Source organism: Lepidochelys olivacea (genome assembly GCF_965140295.1).
Source record: "Lepidochelys olivacea isolate rLepOli2 genome assembly, chromosome: 6".
NCBI classification, from domain to species: domain Eukaryota; kingdom Metazoa; phylum Chordata; order Testudines; family Cheloniidae; genus Lepidochelys; species Lepidochelys olivacea.
The window spans coordinates 29,172,547-29,200,044 of record NC_140416.1 but is presented as its reverse complement, the minus strand read 5'-3'; the positions used below and the strand labels follow the sequence as shown (position 1 = coordinate 29,200,044).

Genomic DNA, 27,498 nt, shown 5'->3' with positions numbered 1-27,498 from the left:
GCTGTACAAACAGAACAAATCTCTAACATCCAACCCTTCAGAAGTAGAAACATAACCAATCTGGGTGAAAGAGGACATCCTTTAGTAATTTTAATTGTTGAGACACATTGTGACTTACATTACGTGGTCGGATAGAAACTCTTTCATGGTCCATATTCATTCCTGGTATGACTACACTCATTTTGCGAGGTCCTTTAAATCCCAAGACATTTGTTTCCTAAAAAATTTTTAGAAAAAGTATTTGTAATGCTTCTTATTTTTAATCTTGGAAGTTAAGTTCTTTAGCACAGAGGATAAAGCAGTGTCATCACCCCATTATTAGTCCACTCAAAAACCATCTGAATTGCCTGCATTCATCAGCACTGTCAACCTCTCTGTCTTAACAGTTCTGACAAAAGGAAAAATGGAAATATAACAGTCTGCCATAAAGCCCTCTGTGACAAAGCTTCTAGGACAGGCTGCCAGCTACATTAATGCAGGTAAAAAATCATTCATTGTTGAAAACAGATATGAAATAACCAGAATGCCTGGGTACCACTAGTTATCACAATAAATTGCAGTTATAATTTCATAACCACTAAATGCACACACACATTTTAATGGGGGGGAGGGGAAGAAACCTAGCTTCCTTTCATTCCACAGCCAGCACAAAAGCAAAAGATGAAGAGCTGCCAGTGTTAGCATCTGTTAGTATTGGTTTGATTTGTAAAGTCTTCAAATATGGTGGACTTGGAGATGAGAATGACAAAAACAAACAAACATGGTATCACAAAGGCAGGTTTTCTTAGTTACGGAGGCAGAGACGGTAGAGAAAAAAAACACTGGTGCCAAGGTATGTCCATGCAAAACATTGTGTTTCGTAGTAAATGTAACTTTGCTCTCTATCTACTCAGGTTTTAACCGTGCCCACCGCCATGGTAACTGAGAGTCTCTCAAAAGGTAAGTGCCAAAATCAAAATAGACCCTTAGTCTGATTTCTCTTTTCAGTCCTTATTTGTCCTCAGGTAGTCAGAGCTATTATCCTCCCCCTCCCTCTTCTATCTTCAAGGGGCAATAAACTGCAAAGGTAGGATTCTCAAATCACTCCATGGTGGCCTATCCCTGTACCTACTGAAATCAGTGACGAGCTTTACCATCAGTTTAGCTACCCCAGGGAGACACCAGAACCTGTCAAGAGCCTCATCTAAACTAGGGCAAGTGCAGCTCAATCCGTGGGGAATTTTCAAAAGTGACTTGTGAATTTGGATGCCTCATTTTTGGGTACTCAACTGGAAACGCCTAGAAAGGGCCTGATTTTTGTGACCCCCCCCCCCTTTTCGCAAACCAGAGCCCTTTATGATGTCTCAAGTGGGGCACCGAAAAATTAAGGCACCCCACATCTGTAGGCACTTTTGAAAATGTAGGCCTAAAATGTCTGCATGTAGATGAAGCCTTTGTCATACTCCAAATTTCTGAAATCACCCCAGTTATTTCAACAAACATTCCTTACCATTCTACCAGTCCTACAAAAGATTTTCAACCATGCTGGATAAATCCCATTGGGTACAGAAGAGACAAATGGATTTCTATGTCACCAGGACAGTAATTGAAAGCTTTCTGCCTATTTTACAAAATGCTTCTGTCAAGGTCTTTGACAGAGTAAACAAAGGTCATCATTTCAGCTGGGAATTCCTATTTGATGCCTGTATAATAGTGAGACCCAAACTAATACATTTGCCAACAGCATTCTCAAGCTAGAGAGAGCTTAGATAACATAGCAAGAGCCAATTTCTGTGAAGAGACTCGTGCCTAGGCTTATCTTCCACTAATTATTGACAATACTGGTTTTCTATTTAGTGTCCTGAGCATTTCTTTTCAAGCTGCAGTTGTGTTATATGCAATCCACTGAGACACCAATGTGGCTGGAGACCGTGAAAGCTGGAGTTAAACACTAATGCCGCATAACATTACTTGCAACAAGAATACATTATCCCCCTGAAACTTCAGTAAGATATTCATCAGACTTTCGAATAAAAACTAAAATTAATGCTTTCGCTATATGAAAAGGGAACTGAAGGGAGGAAAGTACTGATTTCACACTGTAAATTATACCATTGATGAGTAAATCACTAAAAGGCTTTATGAAAGTGTATATCAATGGATGTAATCATTTTGCCAACATCAAGCTGTAACATTAAAATTCAGTTCTGCATAAACATGGAATACATAAATAAAGCAAGTAGGGAAGGAAAAGGAGCTTAAATTAAGCTCAGAACTTCCCAACATATCATCATCCAAATAAAGTCAATTTCCCAGATCTCCTCCATTATTCCCTTCCACCCAACAATGTTGTTATAAATACATTTTTATTCCAGGGCTGTGACTAGTGCTATTTGGGGAAAATGGACCAAAATCTGATCTGACCCCACTGTAACTCCATTTACTGTAATACAGTTTTGATTTACACTTGTGCAAAGGAGCTCAAAAATAGGATCTGTGGACCAGATCCTCTGCTCCTGTAAATGGCAATAGCTCAATTGACTTTATTGGAGCTATAGTGAGTTAAATCAGTTGAAGAGCTGCTCCTGTGTGTTTAGGTGATGGATCATTGCCATTTACCTGACCAGTGTGGTGTTCCTGGGAATAGTATAATGGTGATTCATGTGTTTAATCACTGGACTGCAGAACTTTTGCATACTCTGGCTTTTAAAACACAGTGTAAATTTAGGCTATTATGTGTTTTATTACAATAACAGTTATAAAATCCACGTACTCTACACCGGTTTCAGAGTAACAGCTGTGTTAGTCTGTATTCGCAAAAAGAAAAGGAGTACTTGTGGCACCTTAGAGACTAACCAATTTATTTGAGCATAAGCTTTTGTGAGCTACAGCTCACGATGCATCCGATGAAGTGAGCTGTCGCTCACGAAAGCTCATGCTCAAATAAATTGGTTAGTCTCTAAGGTGCCACACGTACTATACACCCTAACTGCTTGCCTGCAAATAGTTCTGTAGGGAATACAAAAACTGGATCAATGATACCCACGGTCTTTCCTTGGTTTCATTCCCTTCCTATCTGAACTATGCACACACCAGTGCCTTTTTGTAGAACTTATTTACTGTTGAATCACACACAAGACCAAAACTCTCACTACATCAAAACACACTAAGATATACTATCTACCTCACTGTGCAAGTGATTTGGAGCCTGAGCAACATCCACTGAAGTCAGTGGGAGTTTTTTCATTGACTACAGTGGAAACTGGATCAGAAATTTTTTTATTATCTGATCGCCCAACTTACTAAGTCTGGAGAAAACTGAATTGTGCGCTATTCAGAACTTAAAGGGGTAAGTGTTGAGCATGGCAAACAGCCTTGCTGCTAAGCACACAGCCAGACCTCTGCATCTCACTAAAATCGTACTTCAGATATGTTTACAAAAGCACAGCTATTCTGAAATTGGCCTTTAGGTGCTGCTGAAGATTTATTAATCAACTATTCTGCCATCACGATAAGATTCTCTGTGGTGAGAGTACAAACAATTTCTTAGCACTTGCACTTACTTCAGCCATAGTGCTTGGAGCATAACCCAGAGGGGAGCGTCACAATTAGGGATTTCAGTGCATTTATCTCACAATTAACAATGAAGTTATTGCCAGTCTTTCATTTTGCTTGGATAAATGAGGCATGCTGGTCAGATTCAGTATGCTGGTTGATGCTGGCACAGCTTTCTCCAAAGGGGGACTTGATCAATATGAAATAAGAGGGAGCTGGATTTCACATCTGACATCAGATGTTTGTTACAGTGGGTAGTTTTTGCTCAAGGGAAACCTAAGGCTGGAATTAAAAAGGTCACCTTAGGATAAAGTTGTTTTGAATACCTTCTGTATGGCACTTTACTACACTGCATTTGTGCTGCAATCAGTACTGTCAAGGTTCCTCCCCCACTCTGAACTCTAGGGTACAGATGTGGGGACCTGCATGAAAAACCTCCTACGCTTATCTTTACCAGCTTAGGTCAAAACTTCCCCAAGGTACAAAATATTCCACCTGTTGTCCTTGGACAGGCCGCTACCACCACCAAACAGATACTGGTTACTGGGGAAGAGCTGTTTGGAAACGTCTTTCCCCCCAAAATACTTCCCAAAACCTTGCACCCCACTTCCTGGACAAGGTTTGGTAAAAAGCCTCACCAATTTGCCTGGGTGACTACAGACCCAGACCCTTGGATCTTAAGAACAATGAACAATCCTCCCAACACTTGCACCCCCCCTTTCCTGGGAAATGTTGGATAAAAAGCCTCACCAATTTGCATAGGTGACCACAGACCCAAACCCTTGGATCTGAGAACAATGAAAAAACATTCAGTTTTCTTACAAGAAGACTTTTAATAAAAATAGAAGTAAATAGAAATAAAGAAATCCCCCCTGTAAAATCAGGATGGTAGATACCTTACAGGGTAATTAGATTCAAACATAGAGAACCCCTCTAGGCAAAACCTTAAGTTACAAAAAAGATACACAGACAGAAATAGTTATTCTATTCAGCACAATTCTTTTCTCAGCCATTTAAAGAAATCATAATCTAACACGTACCTAGTTAGATTACTTACTAAAAGTTCTAAGACTCCATTCCTGTTCTGTCCCTGGCAAGAGCAGCATCCAGACAGACACAGACCCTTTGTTTCTCTCCCTCCTCCCAGCTTTTGAAAGTATCTTGTCTCCTCATTGGTCATTGTGGTCATGTGCCAGCAAGGTTACCTTTAGCTTCTTAACCCTTTACAGGTGAGAGGAGCTTTCCCCTGGCCAGGAGGGATTTCAAAGGGGTTTACCCTTCCCTTTATATTTATGACATATTAAAAAGGTCACCTTAGGATAAAGTTGTTTTGAATACCTTCTGTATGGTACTTTACTACACTGCATTTGTGCTGCAATCAGTACAAACAACAGTGGTTTAAGATACTTTAACAGGCAGTATCATTAATCAAATCAAATCCAGCTCTCCTTTTGTGCTGTGGTCAGAATCATAGCGCATTTGAAAATCTAATAATTTTCTTCTGAAATATTAAAAGATCAGTGGAACAAGTAATAGGCTTAACCATGTAATTTTTTAATATATACTTGTAAGTTTTAAACACACCGATCTAGTAATAGGCATCTATGCAAACTCATTAATCTGTTTTAGCTAAACTCACCAAACAGTGGGTATGATTCTGATCTCACTTACATTAGTTTCATGCATGTAGATGCTAACTCCATTGACTATGGTGGGGTTTTCACCTGCAATGTCCAAATATCTGGTGATTCCATGCAAATGATGCAGTGCCTCAATTTGCATATTTTATAACTATAGCTCTTGCTATATCTATATATCACCATTTGCATATTTCTCTTTTTTTAATACATATAAAAAGTTGTTTTTATTTTTTTATTCCTACTTTCTGATAGCAGCAGCAGATCAGTTGCTCTGCTACAGGGAATGCCACACTACAAAAGTCAGTAAAAATAATTCACTAGACATGTAAGTGCCTTTATATCATAGTGAAAGTGAAGTCTAAATATAAAGTGAAGTCAAATGCTTGAGTTTATGATTTTAAAGGTATTGTTTGCTGAAAATCTGAAGGGGCAGGTGTGAGGCACCCAGACACCAGAGTGAAGGGGTGGGTTAATGGGTGGGGGAAATATGTTGTGTCATCTGCACGAAGACAGAACCAACCCCATACCCCAACCAAAAAACCATGTTAATGTTGGTAATACCACTGACCCTACTGCCTGGAGTCATGGCCATGGAAGTGGAGGGCCCCTCATTTTGGTTTTCATGTGCTGACAATCCTCCAGGTCATTCAGCGCACCACCCATCACTCCAGACAGATTGTTTCTTACAGCCTGAGACTCACCCTCTCAAGCTGGGGAGAGGGGACGGTGTGACTAGCTAGTCCACATCATACTGGAGCCAGGAAGCGGCCAGATGCTCCTGGTTCCTTCAAAGGGAGACATGCACTCTCTCCTTCTCTCTGAGGGACCATTTCAGACCTACCTGCCCAGCTCCCTGTGAACTCTACTGGAACAAAGGTGCCATCTCCAGGGTGCCATTGCTGCTCATCATGTTTTACTGGTGGTAATTTTGTCCTCACAGTTACAGTTCCCACTGAGAAAGGCCTTGCCCATAAGATACGTACAGGAGTGTAAAGCATTCTATCCCCATAGTACCAGAGCTCTGAGGTCTTTTGACTGGAGATGAGGGGCCTGTCACATGGCAATCTGTCTGGTGACAAGGAGTACATGTGGGTAAGTATTTCTTACCTTTACTTCCTGTTAAAGTTTCCTGGTCTTGCTGAGAGACAATCTGGAACTGGGAACCTCAGTTGTTCAGGGAGCGAATGCTGACTTATACCAGTGTAAGTGAGAAGAGAACCAGGTCCAATGTTTTGAAAATTAACTTCCACTCCTTACAGGTTTTGCCTGCGAGCAGTACTTACATAGCAAATAGCAGCTAGCTCCTGACGCAGGTTACTTGCTTCTAGGCTTGATGTTGTTTTCATTGGATTTACTCCGTTGTCATATACTGTAAACTTAGTCCCCATAAGATTTGATCTATCAAAAAACAGGAGGACAAATTACTTTTGTTGACAAAACAGCCTGAATTACCTAGTCCCTTATCATATCAGAGCCTCAAGTGGTAAAAAACCCATAATATTCTATTAACTGTAAATAAAATGGTCATCTGAAATCCTAAATATACATGCACCTCTGGGAGGCAGGATATTACAAGATGCATGTTACAGTGACTGTCCCTATTATTGCACTGTGCTGGGAGAATTCTGTAATCTACCAAGAGACAATAAATCAGATATAAAAGAAGCGGTGCAGTTCTAGTTAATCTACAGTGCCATTTTCAATGCAGAGCATCTGTAAAAAAAGGGTTAAATAATTTGAGTATCATGTATGGTGCTTAAGACACTCATGAGGCTGAGTTTCGTTGGGAGTTTCTGTTCAGTTAGTTGCTGTTTTAGTTGGATGGTTTTCTTAAGTTCTACCAAAAGGCGCCTAGATCAATAGATAGGTACTTTTCTGTATATTTTTTAAAGAAATCTAAAGAAATAAATAACTAAAATATGTGTGTGCAATAACATAAAACATTCATGAGAAAGCTGTGCAGTGAAACATATTTACTCCACCCTGAGCCATTTAACTATTCATACCTGGTTTGACACAGGTCTGGAAATAAATGTTTTGCCATCCAGGGCTGAAAATGTTTCAGCATCCTCTGAGTGGCCAAGCAAAAAACCACCAACTAACCGACCAGCACAAACAAAAAACTGTCAGAGGAAGGTGGTGCTCCCTCTACCCCAACTCTGGAAGTTGGCACTCTGGGTGACCACCCTAGTTGCCTGCTGCTAATGCTGCTCCTGCTTTGAAGAGCAAACTTTCCAGTGACTCAACTTCTCTTACACTAGTTTTTTAATTTTTACCAATTCTAATATTGCATCCAAATTTTTAGCCACTAGTCCAAACAGACAACAGATAATGACTTTTCCCTGTGTGTATATATACAAGTTTTTAACAACATCAGACTTTCTTCCTTTCTTTAAATGAAAGTCATAAAAATAATGAAGCACAACAAGTGTATATTAACAACAGACTTGCAGGGAGAAGGACAAGGAGGGGGAAGAAGCTCATGGTTCTATAAGAATTCCTCCACTTGTAAATAAATGCATGTCAAGGCTGATTCCCCAGTCTGACACTTCGAGTGCAGAAGGTGGGGGCCCGCAAGGATTTTAAAAATTAATACCGGCCCCTCCAGGCTTGTATTAAACTCCCAAGGTTACAGTTTCTCTCTGACCTTGGCTTGGTAAATACTGCCACCACCCAAATGCAAACCCTTTGGAACCCAGGAAGGTGCACTTGGGAATTCCTTCCTGTGGGGTATCCTCAAGCCCATTCACCCCCCGCCACTCCAGGAAAGAGCTGAGAAAGAAAACAAAGGGAATTAGCTGTTGTTCCCAGCTAATTAAACAACATATGCACAAATCTCTTAGGACAGCAAAAATCCAATCCTGTTCTTAAAAAAGGTAAATTTTATTAAAAACAAAAAAGAAAGAAAACATCTGGAACTTAGGCTTTTGCTAGATTTAAAAAACCCAGTTACAAAAATTAAGCATCAAGATAGCTCTCTTGAGGTTCAGCTTCAAGGTTACAAGCAAAACAAAAGCATCTGGAGTTAGCACAGAGGCGTCCACAAGCCAGTAAGAAATAAACCTAATCACGTCTTTTTAGACATTCCCTGATTTACTTACCTACCTGGGGTTTCAGATAAGTAGGTTAGAGGTATGAATTAATGCTTTTTCATACCTGGTAGTAAAGCTGCTCACAGCATTGCTACTCTGTGTTTCTGCTCTCCAGAGAACCACAACACACAGAAAAGGGGGAAGTTTTTTTTCCCAATTTTAAAAAGTTGAAGCCCTTCCATTGGCTCTTTTGGTCAGGTTCCCACTCCTTTCCTTTTACCTGTGGGCTTGTTAACCCTTTACAGGTAAAGCAAGTAGAGAACAGTTACTAAGAGGAATTTTATAGCTAACTGGCTGGCTGGATGTCCACAAAAGGGAGCTATCCCCCTCTCATTTATCACAATGCAGTTTAAGGCTTTTATTAAAGGGCCTGAGACAGGGGTAAAATTTTCAAAAAGGCCTAAGGGTAGATTTTTAATGGTATTTAAATCAATGGGAGTTAGGCACCTAATCTTCTTGGATGCTTTTGAAAATCCCCCTAGGCGCATAACCACACTGATAGACACCTAAATAGATTCAGAAATCTGTCCCATTAACTTTCAATAAGATTTAGGATCCTACATACCTAAATCACTTTTAAAAATGGAAAATGGGACTTAGGTACTTTTGAAAATTTTACCCAAGGCCTAGAGTCACATGATATAACCAAGACTGTAACTAAGAGTAAGCCTTCCTTTTTTACAGGTTTCATAATTGCAAAGAAACTGAATATTCTGTCAAGAAAACATATATTCCCTCCTCTCTGTCTTGGGTGCTTCAATGTTTACCTTAGTTTTCCAATGAAACTCTCTCCGCCTCGAGACAGGTCAGTTGGGTCTATAGAGATGAGGTAATTAGAGGTTTTGCTCTTCTTTCGCTTCCTTCCAGCTAATAGAAATACCTAAGGAATGCAGAAAATGTCACATTGTAGAATGTTAAAGAATGTTTAATACCCCATCCTCCCAATAAATGGGCAATGTTCCCGAGGTTTATCATCATCAGCAGACACAGTCACCTGACACTTAGCAAAAATGGGTAAAAGCCAGCAAGGCGCAGTGACTGCTTCTTCCTTCAATCCATTATTTATGGTTTAAATAATTAAACCTGATATGCTTTGTTAAATGTTTAATTCTAGCTTGTACTGGCTCCTCCAAGGAAAGTGAAAATAGAAGCCTTTCAGTCTCAAAGGGCAAGGAGCCTCAATTGCTAACGATTTTCAGCTGCCAGGCATGGACTCTTCTAAGACCAAATAATATGATAAAGAATGGGAAAGTAAATATAATGTGGTGATACACTGCATAGTACCAAACCCTTAGTCAAAGGAAATATATAATTCTACTGGCTACATAAAAATTCTGAAGACACTTTTAATGGGTTTAAGTTCAGGTGCAACTGGTATGTCATTCAGGTATATTTTATGACCTTTTTACCATCCTCCCTTTCCAAGTGGAGGTAATAGGTAGGGTACATTCCTCGGTCCATTCCCTTCTTGTCTCTTGTGATTCGGCATTTGACGGTGACGCCCTGAGGAGCAGGTCTCACAGCAAACTCCTCCAGGTCATCAACATCTATGACAGGCTCATTTGTGGAAGGGCTGGGAGCTGAGGCTGCCTCCTAGAAGAGTAAGAAAGGTTACCTCATGTTTACTTTATTATTACAAAGGAAAGACTGAAAACACAAGATTTTAAAGAAACATGTCAGCAGCTGCACTGCAGAAACAGCTTTTCTTTTTTAAAAAAAAAATAATGGCAACAACATAGCACATTGCATTCCCCCTGTTCTGGCCCCCTTATGCCTCTCAGGCGCTGCAAAGAGGTGGGATTTGGATGCAGCTGCTCAGATGAGAATCCCCCCTCTCAGCTGGTGTAAAGCCAGTGGAAAAGTTTCCTGTGCCAACTGCACCCCCGCGCAGGGGACATACTGGAAAAAAGGAGTGGAGTTAGTTGCACCTTGAAAGTCAGACTCATAACCAATGCAAGGCAGAATCTGGCTCAATATTTATGGATGAGTCCTTCCCAAAACCCTAGATCTGAATACCCCCAATTCTGAGAAAGTTCATAGCTGGAAAACGTAGACAATTGGGAGATCATGAAAGGGAAAAGTGGGTTGTTTGGGGATGGATTACAGTTGAAGTAGCAGGGTTAAGAATGCCTCTACTTGAGAGTTGAGAGCAATTTGGGTACCAGTGGCAGGAGCAGAGTGAGAGACTACAGATGGAGATAACAGTAAAGCCAAAACCTCTCTCCCCATCACCAACTCTGATCAAAGATTTTATTTTAACAATTTGATATTTAGTTTACCTATTTTTTTTCTCTTCATTCAAGTTCAGGTAATATTAGCTATGTGTTTACTTCTGGGAATGTTTGGTTTGACTTTTCAGTGAAATTTCAGGTCATTTCACCCATCTCTAGTTTTTGGTTTTCAGAAGATGCTCTCCTGTTCAACCTTTCCATTACTTACTTCTCTGAAGTCTGTGATGTACCACAGCAAACCTCCCTCAAGATGCTATATTAAAAAACGTCCCTGTTAAAAAACGCTGGCTTTCTGGCCTGGAAATGACAAAGTTCATATTAATCTACAGGCAACACTTCTGCCTTTTAACCTTGTTTGATTTCTTGCTGGTTGCAGAGCCAGGTCGGGTGTTACTGTTTAACTGGGAAGAACTTGAGCTGTCTTCATCATCCTCATCCTCTTCATCAAAATTCATGCTGCTTGAAATGCCTGAGGAGCAAGCAAACAAGTTTATTTGAAATGTGAAAACACTAAAGCTGCACATGTATGCATACAGGATACAAACGATTAGTATTTCTCCTACTGTTGCACCTAGAAGCTCCAGGTGAGATTGGGGTCCCAGTGTGCTAGGTGCTGTACAAACACATAGCAAGAGAAAGCTCCTGCCTGGAAGAGTTTTACAATCTAAACAGACAAGACATACAAAGGGTGGGAGGAAAGGAAGTGTAATCATCCCCATTTTACAGAGATTGAGTGATTTACCCAAGAACACACAAGAAGTGTGTGGCAGAGCCAGGAACTAAATCCAGATCTCCTAGCTGAGTGCTTTAAATACAAGATCATAAAAGCCCCAATCCTGCAAGGCAGCCCTTTGCAGATGCATGGGGGCCTAAAAAATTGCAAGATGTACCTCACTATGGTAAGATTTCATATTTAGTTATTCCTAAAGCCCTACTTAATTTGTGAGATTGCAGAAATTGTGGATTAGGCTTCCACCACAATTTTGATTTTAATTAGCTTACTTTGAACAGTCCACAATTTTGCATACATTTTGAAGTTTGCAACACATACTTTTTTCACCATTAGTACAGTAGAGCCCCATTTATCCAAGCTGATAGCGGCTGGGGCTTGGGCTGTCAGCACCTGCGCAAGGTGGGGCTCCCATTGTCAGCTTCACGCATTGATGAGTGTAATATAGTTGCACCAAAATGTCCAGTTATCAAAAAAAAAAAATTAGCAGGCATAACATAACACTTGAGTGTTTGTATTGTTCTGGCAAATTTTTCTTAAACAAATCGGTCTTCTTTGGCTTTTCCAAATTACTGCAATTAATAAACGTCCATTATTACTTTTCTGTGATTTTTCTGTATCTTGTCCACACTCTGCCACAATTATTTGACAATCATCCTGCAATTGAAGTAGGGCCTTTGGCTATTCCTATCTGATCTCATGGGGGCAGATCTTAGTGTGAGGTAAAAAAATTATAAAATCAAACTGTTTTTACGTACGTTTTTGTATGTAAAAATTAGACCAGAACAGAGGGAATCCTTAGATCACTGATCCATTTCACTTTAATACTTATGTGTCAGTCCCGTAAGTGCCCCAACCACACAAACTTTGAGGAGTCTAAGGAAATGTAACTTTGAAGACCAGGTTGGACTTGGCAGCAAAAGGTCTAGGTGGGTGGGGTCTAGGAAGTCTAGCAGGCCTGGTTTTCCTAGGGAGTTTTACGTAAATGAAGCCACTTTTCACTTTTGGTCCAAATCTGAAATTACAGATTGATTACATAATATGTTCCAAAAATAATATTGTTTTCCGTAATTTTGGTCAAGAATTTCCATGATCATTAATTCAAATATAGAAGGGAAAATAGGACAAGTACTAAACAAAGATCTTTGGAGCCAAATAAACAGTAGGGGCAGGGTTAACTTCTTCCTTCTGTACTTACCTGGAACATGATCCAGGGCCACAAGACTGGATTGGGAGGTGGAAGTGGACCAGGATGTATTTGCGTGGGGATCTGGGAAAGGAAAAAATCCATGGGCTTGGTTTTGCAAACCCTTAATCACATGAACAATCCTTAATGAGAGGACCCCACACATGACCAAGGGCTTGCTGGGTACAGCCACATTTCTGCTGCCATAACTCTCAGATATTCTCCTTTATAAAAGCCAACCCTTGTTGAAGATTGAAATTTACCTTACGCCCATTGAAACCTGGTGTCACCTCCCTTTCAGTATTTTGAATTAAATGAGAATGGCCTGAATTTAGAACTGAGGTTACAGAATGTATTATTCATACTAAATGGTTGCACTGTTAATCTTCCAGCACATTGTAGGTGAGTTCTTCATTGAGAGTCTTTGGTCTACTTTTTGATCTTTGACATACCAATATAATTCAGGGGTACACACAGATTATACAGGAAAATTTATTCAACAACATAAAAAAATATTTATTTTACAGCAAGCAAAGACTGAACCAAATAGTGCACAGACTCATATACTAGCTGAAATGCTTGTGGCAATATTCTTAGGTTTGAATATTGACACTGATCGAAATTGTGTTCTGTAGCTTTTATTTTTTTCTTTATTTTATTGCTATTTCCAATCACTTCAAATGCTCATCCTCCCACAAATACATAGGGGTCAAGTACATGCATATACATTGTTAAGTATCCCTTAGAGATTCAACAGGCATGGTCCCATCATCCACTGCTTTAGGTCTCCCTATTATGGAAATAAACAATACAAAAATGGCGTCAAAAGAGTCTCCAACATCCAGGAAATATACATCCTGTGTATAAGGGAAGTCAGAGCTCTTAGACTAACTAGTCATTTTGGCCATACCTGTTAGAGTTCGAAGACTTGTACTCACCCACCATCATCACACATGAATAGGAACTACCTGAAGAGAATGTGATTATGTGCCCCTCTCTTCATTCTTTGACTCCCGTTGAGAGCCTTAAAAGCTATTTAACAAGAGCCAATTTTTCAAACTGGGGCCATGGAATTACAGACACTTTTCTACAACTGGATATTAAGAACATTAGACGATTTGGAGGGCATACCATTGAATGATCTGAAGTTAAGCTCCCAAGCTTATGTGGATGACAACAGGCAGACACATTTGCATGAATAATAACATCCTTTGCTACCTTGGAAAATTGGTGTAGTCAACTTGGAGTTATAATAAATGCCAAAAGATGAAGTGGGTGAATCTTGGAAAGGGACAAAAGAGAATGTACTGAAATGCAGACTCAGCAAAGTCATAGAACAAGTAGAATCTTATGTGTACCTAGGAAACTTGATCAGTGCCAATTGCGCCATCAAGGGTGAAGATAAAAGGAGATGTGCCTTAGCCACAAGTGCTGCACAGAAATTGATGGAATTATGGACTGTTAAAAACATAACAACCGGTATCAAAGGGAAAATTTATCAAATCAGTGTACTACCAGTATTATTCTATGGCCTGGAAGCAGTTGCATTAAATGAAACAGAGATCAGAAGGCTGGTGGCAGCAAAGATGAAAGACAGCAGGTATAAAATGATTTAAAGACGATTGAAGAGGTTAGGAAGAGAGTAAGATGTCAAATCAGAGTACAGGATTGGCTACAACTGAAAAGATTACAATGATGGGGATGCTGCAGGTGACGAACAAATGATAGGATGCTAATGAAAATAATGCAAACACAACCAATTAGACAGAAGGACATACTCAGGGACATGATCAGACTGGGTTTAGTGAAGGAATAAGTGAAGAACAGGATGAAAGACAATGCTGTACTGTGTTCTCAGTGTCTGCAAAGATGCTCTGGGATAGGGGGGAAAAATAATTTTTCAGATACTGGCATGCAAATTATATCCAGCATTTGTGAGGGCAACCTCAGCATTCCATGTCCCAAATGGGCACTGGTGCATAAAAAAGCAGGGAGTTGAGCACACTAATATGCAGTAGCTTTAACAGTTATTTTATTTAGGTATGCATTTACACCCATCGTGCATGAGTCAGATTTTGCTGGTGTAATCACCAGCAAATGTTTGCCAATGTTTAACAAACTGGTTCTAAGCATCTTTTGGGAACACCCTAAGAATGCTTTAAAGAAGCTCCTGTTTCAGCTTTGTTCCCAGAAAGCAATTTTGTTTGCTGCTTGAAGTATTACACAGATCTATTCCTTCTCTAAATCTCAAAGCAACAGCAATTTTACCTCCAGCTGGCAATGAAAAATTACAACTATCTAGACTGCTACGGTCACAATGACATTAATGAAACTGATAAACGTGTAACTAAATGTTAGATTTTCATCTGATTTTTGCTAAAACCTGAGGAAGTGTGTGTCTGTCCTTGTGATTCATTCACTGACAAGGAAGGCTCAATGTTAAAAATACTGAAATCAAAAGGCCGGAATATTTCCCACAGGAAGAGAATTATTCTAGTTGTGGCAATTTCCAGCAGATGGGGAAATCAAATAAAACATTTGGCATTTCCTTGCAAGGAGAATATTGCTTGTGCACTAATGTATTCTATAACCTATCTTCTCCTAACTGAAACAGACATGTTGGACGCTCCCTGTGGAGACAGGCATCTGTTAATATTGGACACTCACCACAAAGTTCCTGTCAAACAGCAGAATGGATTCAAATCAGGACTAAGCAATTCTAATGACAATCAGCATGACCTTTCCTACCATCAGCATTGCCTTTACGTGGCTTTCCCCTTCCTCACCCATAAACAAATTGAAGGTGGCTTATGGGCAGCTACTCTCAAGGTTCCCACAGGAGCATGGTTCTTTAGATTCATGGTGACATGGCAGTGAGATGGTCCAGGGACCAGGGAAGAAGCATTGGGCCTGCACCTGAAAGCCTCAGCTCCTAAACAAATGTCCCCATGGTTCTTGGGACACCCAAGGGTGAGAAAAGCTAGCTGACAAGCCCCCTTCTCACTCCATGGGATGGCAAACCCCATCATCCAACAGGAATATCCCATGGAACCTCTACTAGTTAAAAACAGCTTATTGGTGCTTTGTACCCACAAAGGGCATGGCGTGCTCCACTAACCTTAACAAGAGTCATGAAGCTAAATACCAGTGCTTTCATTTAAAACGTCCCCCACATAAACAGTTAGACTACGTGTACTGTACAAACCACTGGTGGCAGTGTGTAGGGTTTGTGTACTTACAAACAGCCTGCCAGAGGGGAGAGAGATGGGAAAGTCTCCAGATGCAGGGAGAGGACAGCCTTTTCCTGCTGCCAGTCTTTCCCAGCAACGGGGAAAGATTCCACAGTGGGGAGATGCTGAACTCTTTCCCTGCTGCTTCCCTTCTGCCAGAGCCTTCCCCCACTGGGGGGAAACTTCCTGAGGAGGAGAAAGGCTCCAGCAACACAGGACACTACACTGCTAAAAACAGATGGAGAGACATGACTTGGGTGAGTAGAAAACATGTAGGGTATGTACTTGCCTATATGCCCACACCCTACTGGCATGCCTTTAAGCTACTCTCCTAAGCCAGGCCTCATCAGCCACACTGCTATTTATACCCATGCTTGGGGGCGCTATGTGGGTATGTACGCTGCATGGCTCCATAAGAAGTGTGCAGGGTAGACATACCTTTACTGTCCATCAAGCATGCTTGTTTTAACAGTTTTTAATATAAAAAAAGAGACCACCCCAAAATAATAAACCCCAGTGGTTTGATCTAACTTAAAAATCGGTTTATAATTAGAGCTGGTCAGAAATTTCCTAAGACAACATTTTCCCTCAGGAAATGTTGATTTATCAAAAGCAAAAAGTTTTGCAGAAAAATTGCTATTTTGACAAAATCTCCTTTCAAGGAAAATATGAAAAAATTTAAACATTCTATTCTGACATTTTCAGAATGAACCATTTCTATTTTTCATTTCAAAATTATTTTTATTTGAAATTTATTTTATTTTATATTATAAATGTAAACAAAATAAATGTCAAAATCTGAAAAAAAGTTTTGATTTTTTTCAAAATGAAATATTTTGTTTGGAATTTGGTTTCATAGCAAATTTCAAAATTTTTTGTTTTCCTTCCATTTTGGAACAGATTTTTTTTTTCTAACTTGCAGAACTTTCCAGGAAACAGAAAATGTTGTTCTCACCCAGCTGTATTTATAATTTCTAAATCAACCAACTTTTGTGAGCAAGGTGACTGGCTTATAAACATTTTGAGCCATGCATTTAAGGGGCAACCAATACACAGGGAACTTGTTATTCAAATCAGTCTCTCTCATATCCAAATACCCAGGAAACTTCACACGTGGAGGAAATGTGTTCATTTCAGGCTGAGTCACTCACATCCACAGTGTGAAGCATTTGAGATAATGAATCTCAGTGAGAGCTGCTCTACAAAATGAAGCTGACATTTAGAACAGTCTATTCTATACAAGTCAAGTTCTCACTTAAATTTTGCTCTTTGTGGACTATGTATATTTTTGAAGCACCAGTTTCTTTCTGTAGAGCAGCTTTGGTCAAAGCCATCTTAACTTCAAAGGTTGCATGCTGAAGAAGCAGAGCCATTAAGGCTTCAGAAAAGCATTGTGAAGATTTTAGGATTTATTTCCTCCTAAGCTGCTGTCTGATGGGAGAGAACTCTGGTGCAGAAAGGGAGAGACAGATACACACAATCAATCAATCCATCCATCCCCAGCCAGGGCTGTCCTTGAAAAAAACCCAGAACATTTGAGAAATATGCTGCCAAGAAGTGCCGCAGAATACAGTTCTGTCATTTTCACCTTTAGGAGGATGAACGTAAGATGTGAATTTGTGAATTGATAGTACAACCACACTTAATGTTCTGCCTTCTAATTAAAATGTGGCCATTACAAACCCTTTTTTTTTAAAGCTTAAGTACGTGATTTCTATCATCCTGCAATTCAGATTGTAAAATTTATGGATGAGGGCTTTAACACCTGCCACCTTGACAGCAACATTGCACTGAAGTATGGGAAAGCCATGTCCCAGAGTACACATAGGTCTCTTGCTGCTTGGGCCAATGCGGAACTCCATTACAATTATGGAGGTAAAACAACAGAGCAATAAGGGAAGGATGATGATGATTCACTGAAGGAAGGACCTCAAGTGAAATGGTGAAAAAAACATGTCTATGCCTTAGTTTAGGACCAGGCTACCATTGGGAGTAGAAGAAGGAGTTGCCAGCCTAAAAACAGAGCAAACAACAAGGAGCATAAGTAGGTAGCTTTGGCTACTTACCCTTTTTCTGCATTGTTACTCTAAGGTCCTGCCTGCTTTGTTGGCTACTAGCCATTGTCTCTCCATCATCTTCATTGTGGCTAGACTGCCCAACTGTAAGAATCTGAATTTGGCTTCCTACCTCCTGAATGTCATCTTGAAATGCAGCAGGGCCATCAATTCCTGTCAGACAACAGCAAAAGTCTAGTCAAAGAATGACTGAAAAGCTAACCAATATCAACTCAGAAATACTTAGATGACATCCTAAGAAAAAAAGCTCAGCAGTCTGTCTGCAATTACATTTTCATGACTAAAATAGTCTTCAAGCCAAACTCATTTGAACTTCCAAGCCTTTTGATTTGTTCCCAGAGATCAGACTAGCTCTGTGACCTGGAAGAGAGTGTTCTGAGTATTGGTATGCATGGGAGTTCATCGAGCAAAAACACTCGGCTTCAGACTGTCCACAGCTGACATTGCCTCAACAAATACTCTTTTTGAAGCTGGTGTAGAGTTTATTGGGGCCCTCCGTGTAAAAGCTAAAAGGTTTTCTGAACTGTTGAAACAAATGGAAAGTATATGTCTCTCTGTGTGAAAGCACTGCAAGAGAGAATGGTTTGGTGATTTCTCCACTTCTAGCTTTCAGATCTTTGATTATAGCATATACATTTCCATGAGATCTAAGCACCTAATTTTCAAGTGTATTCTGGGGATAGAACATAGACATTGCTGAGATTTTTAGCACATAATGCTAAATATGAGTGACAAGTTGAATTTCACATACTAAAACAATTTCAAGCATGTGTGTTAAAAAACTTCCAACAGACATGTTTCAAAAAATGTTCACACTTGTGGATTTTTTCACTTAAACTATTGTGAGCCTTGCTTCTTCAAGGCTGGACCTCACCAAACTGTTCGTGTCAGCAGGGACCCAAATGGGTACTATACTGAATCACTCCTCTGAAGAGAGACCCTGTCTATTTAAGGTATTGGGTGCCATATTTAGGCTCCTAAATCAGTCAGTAGGTACCTAAAATGGTTATTTAGCCACATAAAGATTTTTTTGCTCGACTTTGTGTGTTGATGTGTATAAACAGAGCAGTATTATAATATTTAAAACCCTATTGTATTATTATTATATTATTAAAAAACCTAACCGGTTTCAAGACTAACCTTGGTTAGTTTATGGAGGGGATGGCATGATAAGATTGCCTACAGTGGCATGTAGGAAACAGCCAGAGATGGGCCACTAGATGGGGAGGGCTCTAAGTTACTACAGTAAATTCTTTCCCAGGCATCTGGCTAATGGGTCTTGCCCACATGCTCAGGGTCTAACTGATCCCCATATTTGGGGTCAGGAAGGAATTTTCCCCCAGGGTCAGATTGGCAGAGACCCTGGGGGTTTAATCACCTTCCTCTGCAGCGTAGAGTACGGGGCATTTGATGGTTTGAACTAAAGTAAATGATGGATTCTCTGTAACTTGAAGACTTTAAATCATAATCTGAGGACCTCAGTAACTCAGCCAGAGGTTATGGGTCTAGTACAGGAGAGGGTGGATGAGGTTCTGTGGTCTGCCACGTGCAGGTGGTCAGACAGGAAGACCATGATGGTCCCTTCTGGCATAAGTTTATGCATTTACTGTTTGTATTACAGCAGCACCTAGAGACCCCAACTGAGATCATTATGCTAGGCACTGTACATACATATAATAAGAAAGTCCATTCCCAAAAGAGATTACAGTCAAAATGGACAAATGGTAGGAAGGGAAACAAAAACAGAGAGGTGAAATAAGTCGCCCAAGCTCAAGTTTGGAAATAGAACTTAAGTCAGCAGATGCTTAGTCCAGTACTTCCTGTTCATTAGACCATGCTGTATCCTCTAACTCTTGGAGGTATTGTCATGGTCAAGCAATGTCTAGATGTGGCCAAAACCTGAAAAAATCCCAGTTGAATAAAATACGGAGAGGAAAAGAACAATACGTTCCCTGGCTCAGAAGAGTGTGTTCAGAGTGGGACTATTTACCTGGCTTTCTCCCCTCAACTATAAATAAATCACTGATTAGGCCTAGTTCTCATCTATAGAAAGCCAATTTCATTTTTGCCAAGATAGCAAGTTATCAACATTAGATTGTAAACTAGATTGTAACTCCTAGCTAAGATTTAGTGCCGTTGTGTACCACAATGTCAGTCACATAAAAATGTACTTTTCATTAATAAAAGCTGTAATAATATCATTTATAGATATAGTAAATAATAAAAGCCTATATAAGCTTGCTGCTCCACAAGGTTCTTTAATAAGCAACAGAGAGAAGAACTGGTAACCATTACTAATGGCTGGTGTTTGTGGGATGAACATTGGCTCTTAATAACTTTGGCTGAAAAAAACTGGTCAAGCATGGTCAAATGGAGCTGAGTGAGTGCTACTAATTTTTCCTCTTCAACTGTTCTTTTGTCTTGGCTGGCAAACACATTTTAAGAACTATAATTTCAGTTTACGTCCATAACTTTGCATCATTTGCTTGCACCTACATTATGTAATAATATTAATAACTAGTTTCAGAGTAACAGCCATGTTAGTCTGTATTTGCAAAAAGAAAAGGAGTATTTGTGGCACCTTACAGACTAACCAATTTGAGTGAGCTGTAGCTCACGAAAGCTTATGCTCAAATAAATTGGTTAGTCTCTAAGGTGCCACAAGTACTCCTTTTCTTTTTATTAATAACTAGTGAGTCATGAGATTTTCATTGACACCTTGTATGATACTTCTCAGATATATTTCATTACATTAAAGAATTGGAGTACATGTGAATTGGTTAAGCCAGCTGCAATTCATTACCAGATATCTGGGTACCTGTGGCCCTTGCGTGGTTCTTAATGTCACAACAGGATATCGGAATAGATTGACCACTGGTCTAATCCACTATGGCAATTCCTATGACCCTACACATATACACATGCACACTGACCAACATTTTAAAAAATTGGTGCCAAAAGTTAGGCTTCTAAACCAGACACCTGACTTTCAAAAAAGTGCTGAGTACCCACCAGTTCCATTTAAATTAATGGGGCAGTGGGATGCTCATCACTTTTGCGTATCTAGCCATTTATTTACCCACCTATATTTGTACTTAATTTTAGACATCCAATTTTTAAAAATATTGGTCACTTTCCTCCCAAACAGACTTTGATTTGTGGCAAATTAAATGCCTCCAATGACGTTATATAGTCCAGTCTAATCATGCTGGTTGCTGTTCCCATCCCATGCTGTCAGGTCCATCACATATTAGGCATTGGGACAAACGTTACACTGGCTAGTCATGCATTAAGAGAAGGAAAATCAATTTCAGCATTCAGAGGAATGTGTTACTAGCAGAGAGTGTTATTACACATAAAACCTGTCCCAGGAGCTGACTCCATACCATACTGGGGATGGAAGATGTAACCAGAAAAAAAGAAAAGATAAATATGAAACAACATCCTCAAGAATGTTAATAACGGGGAACACTGTACAAAAATAGTTGAAGATGCCTGATGTTGAAAGGCTAAGGCAGCAAAGGAAGCGTTCAGGAAGAGCTCACCTTCACATTAGGATTATCCCTATTTAAGTGAGAATGAGAGAGTGTGTATGTGTAATACACACACACTCACACACAATGTAAATAGGCAGCTTTACCGTCACCCATCTGATTTCTTGCAGCATTTCAAAAGCCATGCAGCCCTGATTCATCTTTCATTACAGTTTTAGAATGGATCCCTCCCTCTACATTCCTCACTTTCTCGGCTTTGTGGGCTCCTGCTCCTTCTACCCACATACCAAAAAAGTGGCTTATTGTGCGGGGGATGGTGGGGGGACAAATCATATTTATAGTTAACAGTCTCCTGTAACTTCAGTGGTTGGAGAACATGGATTTAAGGTGGCAAAGGCAGACAGTGGGCTGTGAAAAAGAAGAAAGTAAAGTCTTCAGAGCCAGAGGTCAGAATTTTCCACTGTGTCTCCTAAGCACAGAATGCAGCATCCTTGATGCAGAAGTCTCTGCATTCCTGTTAAAATGATGCTGAAACCAGGATTCTTCATATTATTCATCAAGAGAGGGTGAACCAGGGCAGAAAATAATATGATCTGACCTAAATACTTTGAGAGAGCGAGCAAGAGAGCACACGCTTTGGTCAAAATTGACATATTCAGGTCTTTGCACTTCTTGGTTTCATCTGAGACCAGAAGCTGAAGCCCAGAAAGGATGTTCTTCTGGGATTTCCAGCCTATGAGAAATTGTCATTACATATATTTTAGTAGCACATGCAACGTTCTAGGCACTGTTCAAACACACAAGAAACAGTTCCTTCTCTGAAGAGCTCATAATCTATAAAGTCTATTATTATTATTTTAGAATGCCATTCACCACAGCATTTTTATAGACTGGTTGCCACTCTTTTATTTTATTTTATTTTATTTTTTGACAGAAGCTCAGACTTCTAAACAGAACATGACTACAACCAGAGACTGAAACAATTACAGCTTTGCTCCTGCAGTGGAAGGAAACAAACTATTACAATAGGAAACAGAAGACCTGTTACTGTAACCACTGGAAAGGGAGCTATAAGAAGAAATTTTGCTAAATGTTCATGATGCACAGGAGGCAAATCAGTTTTCCCAGTCTAAGCTTTCATGGACTTTGTGATGTTGCACTAGACTTGTCTAACTTTACTTACAAAAGGTCTGATCAACATATTTTTCTTAATTTTTAAATCTCTTCAGCCTCCCTTGATTTAGTAATGATAATGCATTTTTGGAAACTTGAAATTGAGATCTGTTTCTACAGTTGCAATCCTGAAGCTCGTGGAAGCTGTCATTGGGAAAGAACAGTAGGGTGGCTGTATTTATTCCACATACATATTCCATGAGCTGACTGGTTTGTTATGGGAGAGTTTCCAACAATTTGGCTATAATTAAAATGAATATTAAATAATGTGTTAAATAATTATTATAATAAAAGCATTTGTTTGGGGAATACACAGAAAAAATTCAGTGAGCTTTGAGATCAGATGTGAGAAAACAAATGTACAGAAGGTCAAATTTGGGATCTACCAATTTTGACAGAACTTAGATATTATCCAGATGGTCTCTCTAGAAATACTTCTGATAGTTTTCATCACTGAAAATTGAAATCATGTTATGGAAGAATGGTAATTTAAAGACTTACAGGTTAAAATGATCACTTTAAAACTTTAATTGTTCAAGAGATAATCAGGAAAAAGTATTTTAGAAAGAAAGAAAAAAGAATACATATTAAATGCACAACCACATGATGTTTATGTACAGTGGTTTCAGAAGAGCCAGTAAATAAAACCTAAGCACTAGACATAATATGGAGACAGATATTATCCTGTGTATTTATCTAACAATAGTAAACAGGAAAACTGTCTCTTATATTATTCTCCATTAAACCTGAATAAATTAGTCACAGGTTCTAAATGTGATAGTAGCAACCAGACATTTTAAAAGGTATTAAAGTACTACAGTCTGAAAATGACTGGAGGCAGAAACACATTATGGGCATAAGCACAGTGAGTCAGTTCTCCAAAACATTAGCTATGTATGATATGAATCCCTCATAACTGGATCTAACCAGAAGAAAATCAAATCATATATTTATTCACAATGTGCAAACCAGACTCAAATATTTTGCTGTGAAAAGATCTCAAGCAAACGTCCCCTTTTCTTGTTTCTTTTACATGATCATGCATGTAGATCTAAAAATGCTACAGTACTATGGGAAAGAATGATGACCAAATTATTTTACTATAAGAGAAGTTTTATTGTATTCAATTAGCATGAAACCCCCCAAGCTCCCCAAACACTTTATTTTAGCTAATTTATTTTTAAAATCAATTTAAAAGAATTGTTTTTATTTACTAAAGTAATTCTTTCTTCATAGGACATTCATGAATTTACTTAGGAAACAAGTCTAAAAGGCACTTCTGATGGACCTAACAAAGCTAATTGAACAGGTAGCACAATGGCTGGTGAAATTCAGTGCAGACAAGGTCAAGCTGATGCACTTGGGGGAGAAATAAAATATGATTATCCCTACTTTACGGATGGGGTGCTGAGGCACAGACAAGCACTTAAGCATGTGCTTGAAGTTCAGCATGTTGAGTTGTTCCATTAAATGCAACAGGATTACTCACATACTGAACTTTAAGCACATGCTTAAGCACTTTGCTGAATCAGCTCTGGGGACTTGTCCAAGGTCAGACAGGACATCTGTGGCAGAGCAAAGAACTGAACTTTAAATTCACCAAGTTTCAGTCTAGTGCATATAACCACAAGACCATCCTTCCTCTATAAAGTTGCTGACAGCAATGGAGTTGAACTGGTGTTTAGTAATGGTGGGAATTTCTTTAGACGAGGCTTCAGAGATGAGATACCAGGTTAAACGAGCCAATAGTCTGATCTGGTATTCTCACGGATATCTATTACATTCAAGACATTGCTGTGTACTGTGGGGACACATTTGCAAATTACTATTCTGAAGCATTGCAAAGCCGCTCCCTGTTTGACTTGAGGGTGGCAGTAGAATACTTCAGAGGAATGCTGGCCTGCTTTGAAATCAAAGACTGAGAGATTCTGAGTTTATCAACAAAGTGAATCCTCAGAAAGGCTGTTTTTATTAAGCTCCCATCAGAACAAAAAGAATTTTCAACCTTTAAAGGATTTCATTCAGTACAAACCTTGAGTTTACATTTTTCTCAACTGATTCACAGTTTTAAACTAAACAGGCCAAACAACAGTTGAATATAAGGCTTACTTTTGGAACTATGATGAGATAAAGTACTACTGACGATTCCACCGCCAATGCTAGTCTTGCACCTATCAGTACATAATTCAGTATTATTTTTAAAAGTACTGTCTCAGCCATTGTTCAATAAGTTACAGTAATACAGGTATGGCTCAAGGTCTTTCTTTTGAAAATACCCTTTAATATGGCTCATTTGCAAGTTCTTAAAAAAAAAAATCACTGTGGGTTGAAACTTTGCTTTTGAAGAATTCTGCCAAGAAGTGAAACATTTTTAAAATAAAGAAAGTGTAAAACAAAACCTCTATTGGTCCATTTTGAGGACCAGCACAATTCTTAACATACATTCTAGTTGCCAGAATTTTGAGAGCCATTTGTTCAACAAGTGTGCATTTTCCTAGGTGTTTTTTGGAACTAAGACATTTGATTTAGAAAAAACAAAACAAAACACTACACTTAAGTTTGGGAAGGTTCCATTCTATTGTTTACAATATTTGTTAACCATTCTTCTAAGTAGGTCTTGCCACGATGAAGACGACTCCAGGAATGACTACTCTTCCGTTGTCTATATTCTATATTATTGTCTATATATACTCTTCCGTTGTCTAAGGCAGAGGTGGGCAAACTACAGCCCATGGGCCACATCCAGCCCATGGGACCCTCCTGCCCAGCCCCTGAGCTCAGGCCCGGGAGGTTATTCCCCCTCCCGCACAGTCTCAGTGCGCTGCACCATGCCGCCTGCACAATGCTCTGGGCGGCTGAGCAGCGCAGTTGCAGAGCGGCAGCCTGACCCCATGCTCTGGGCGGCGTGGCTCTAGCACTGCCAGCCGCCGGTGCTCCAGGCAGCCTGGTAAGGGGGCAGAGGGGTTGGATAGCGGCAGGGGAGTTCAGGGGCGCGGGGGGAGGGATAGCTCAGTGGTTTGAGCATTGGCTTGCTAAACCCAGGGTTGTGAGTTCAATCCTTGAGGGGGCTATTTAGGAATCTGGGGCAAAAATTGGGGATTGGTCCTGCTTTGAGCAGGGGGTTGGACTAGATGACCTCCAGAGGTCCCTTCCAACCCGGATATTCTATGATAGGGGTTGGGACAATCAGAGGGCGGGGAACAGGGGGGTTGGATGGGGCAGGAGTCCCAGGGCGGGTAGTCAGGAATGAGAGGGTGGGGGGTTGGATGAGGGGACAGTCAGGGGTGGTCAGGGGACAGGGAGTGGCAGATGGGGCAGGAGTCCCGAGGGAGCCATCGGGGGTGAGAAGCAGGGGGGTCGGATAGGGGGTGGGGGCCAGATCACGCCTGGCTGTTTGCGGAGGCACTCCCCTAACCAGCCCTTCATACAATTTTGGAAACCCGATGTGGCCCTCAGGCCAAAATGTTTGCCTGCCCCTGTGCTAAGGAGTGCCTGGCTTGGCACCAGAGACCATAATGATTTCCTTACAGTCAAGTTCAGGCCAAAGGACAGCCTGGAGAGTGTTCTCATGCCCAGAGGTAACAGGATTTTCCCAGCTGAAGCCCATTTGTTCTTCCTGCCGTGTGCTGTCCCATTGCTTTTATGCCCAGTGGAGCCATGCTTAAACAGGTCTAAATGAGCTAAGCTCCTCCCATTAAATGAGGAAATATGGAGTAATGGAGCCTCTTCCATTACAAGTGGCAATGCCTTCCTATCTGGCCAGCTTTAACGCAGCTCCCTATATTACACAGAGATAGGACAGAAGGGGCTATTCATAGCAAACAAATGGAAGAAACAAGGATGAAATAAACCATGGGGGAAAAACCCCCCAGAATAGCCATCCTGACAAAGAGAACATGGTGTGGCAGACACACAGACAGACAGGACGACATCCAGAAAAACTGATCTGACTAAATTAAATAAACTGAACATAAAAGACAAAAAGAAAAAATGTATGAGAGAGATGGAAGGATGTTCTTTATTTGGGCAATGAAATACCTCCAGATTGCAGATTTAGGTTTCAAAATCCCTATAAAGTGAACAGTGTTTCCCATGGCACTTAGTGCACCAATGCTGTAACCCCTAAATTATTTATATGCCATGTATGTGCGATTTACTTACTCCTGAATATCCTTACTATATTTTTGCTTTAGAGTTAAATCATAGGTTTGAGTATTTTTAAAAAAGTTATTTATCTGTCTCCTGTTTGTTTGCATTTAGTCCACTGGACAGAGGAAAAACATTTTTACCAAACAGTTATTAATCTCTACTCTTGGTAATCTTTAGTGGAAAACAGACACACTGATGTGTGTATAATACTTCCAGAAATTTCAGATAAAAAAAAAAGTGTGTGTGTTTGATGTATAAGTGTTCCATATGATATGGGTCTGCTTTAGTCCTGTGGTTAATAACTGTGTTTACAAGTGTGATAATACTGTACAATATGCATTTTTCATAACTTTCTACTTGTTGATTTCAATTATTTTTCTAATTTATTTGTGCCTCTCCAGGCAACACTGCAAATCAGGTACATATAGCAAGACAAATTCTTCCCAATTTGCACCCCATTGCCATAATTGCATGGGGCGATAAGTCAAGACAGAATTTGTCCTACTGTGTTTAATTGGAAACATACTTTATGGTTAGTTTTAAAGTGACCGTAACTTGGCCTCTTTTCTCGCCTCCTCATCTCTCTGCTGCCGCCCAAATCAGTTTGCACCCAACAATTAATTGCAGGTCCAAATGTTTGTATTCAGATGCCTAACTACCAGATTCGTCATTTTAATCAAGTAGCTAAGATACTATTAAGTGCTAGTGTTTGTGCTTACAATTAATTGCACTTGCAGTTCTGCTCCCTAAGTGGAGGCTTGTTTAAAAAAAAAAAAAAAAAAAAAACAGGCTCAATACCTATTAACTATCATAGTGAGGTATGAAAAACCCTAACAGTTACTGTTCTTGGCGAAGCTGCTAAGCATTGTACTACATAGAGCAAAACCACAGAATATATTAACCCAGATCTCTGGAGCAACCAGCTGCTCTACATAACCAATTAGTCTCAGCCTATGGCTGCTTC

At 39.9% G+C, this 27,498-nt stretch overlaps 1 protein-coding gene across 3 annotated transcripts in view; it reads right to left on the bottom strand.

Moving 5' to 3' along the window:
- TUB (TUB bipartite transcription factor) overlaps nucleotides 1-27,498 on the bottom strand; it is a 126,548-nt gene that overhangs the window by 36,663 nt on the left and 62,387 nt on the right. For 2 of the 3 annotated variants that reach the window (XM_084632274.1, XM_084632275.1), the window contains 7 exons: nucleotides 17,710-17,871; nucleotides 12,426-12,497; nucleotides 10,848-10,966; nucleotides 9,668-9,859; nucleotides 9,034-9,146; nucleotides 6,458-6,572; nucleotides 119-217 (listed from right to left, as the gene is read on the bottom strand). In XM_084632274.1, coding sequence (XP_084488400.1) covers nucleotides 119-217; nucleotides 6,458-6,572; nucleotides 9,034-9,146; nucleotides 9,668-9,859; nucleotides 10,848-10,966; nucleotides 12,426-12,497; nucleotides 17,710-17,871 — 872 coding nt within the window. The remainder of the gene's footprint in view (nucleotides 1-118; nucleotides 218-6,457; nucleotides 6,573-9,033; nucleotides 9,147-9,667; nucleotides 9,860-10,847; nucleotides 10,967-12,425; nucleotides 12,498-17,709; nucleotides 17,872-27,498) is intronic. The other variant, XM_084632276.1, reaches the window with a different exon arrangement.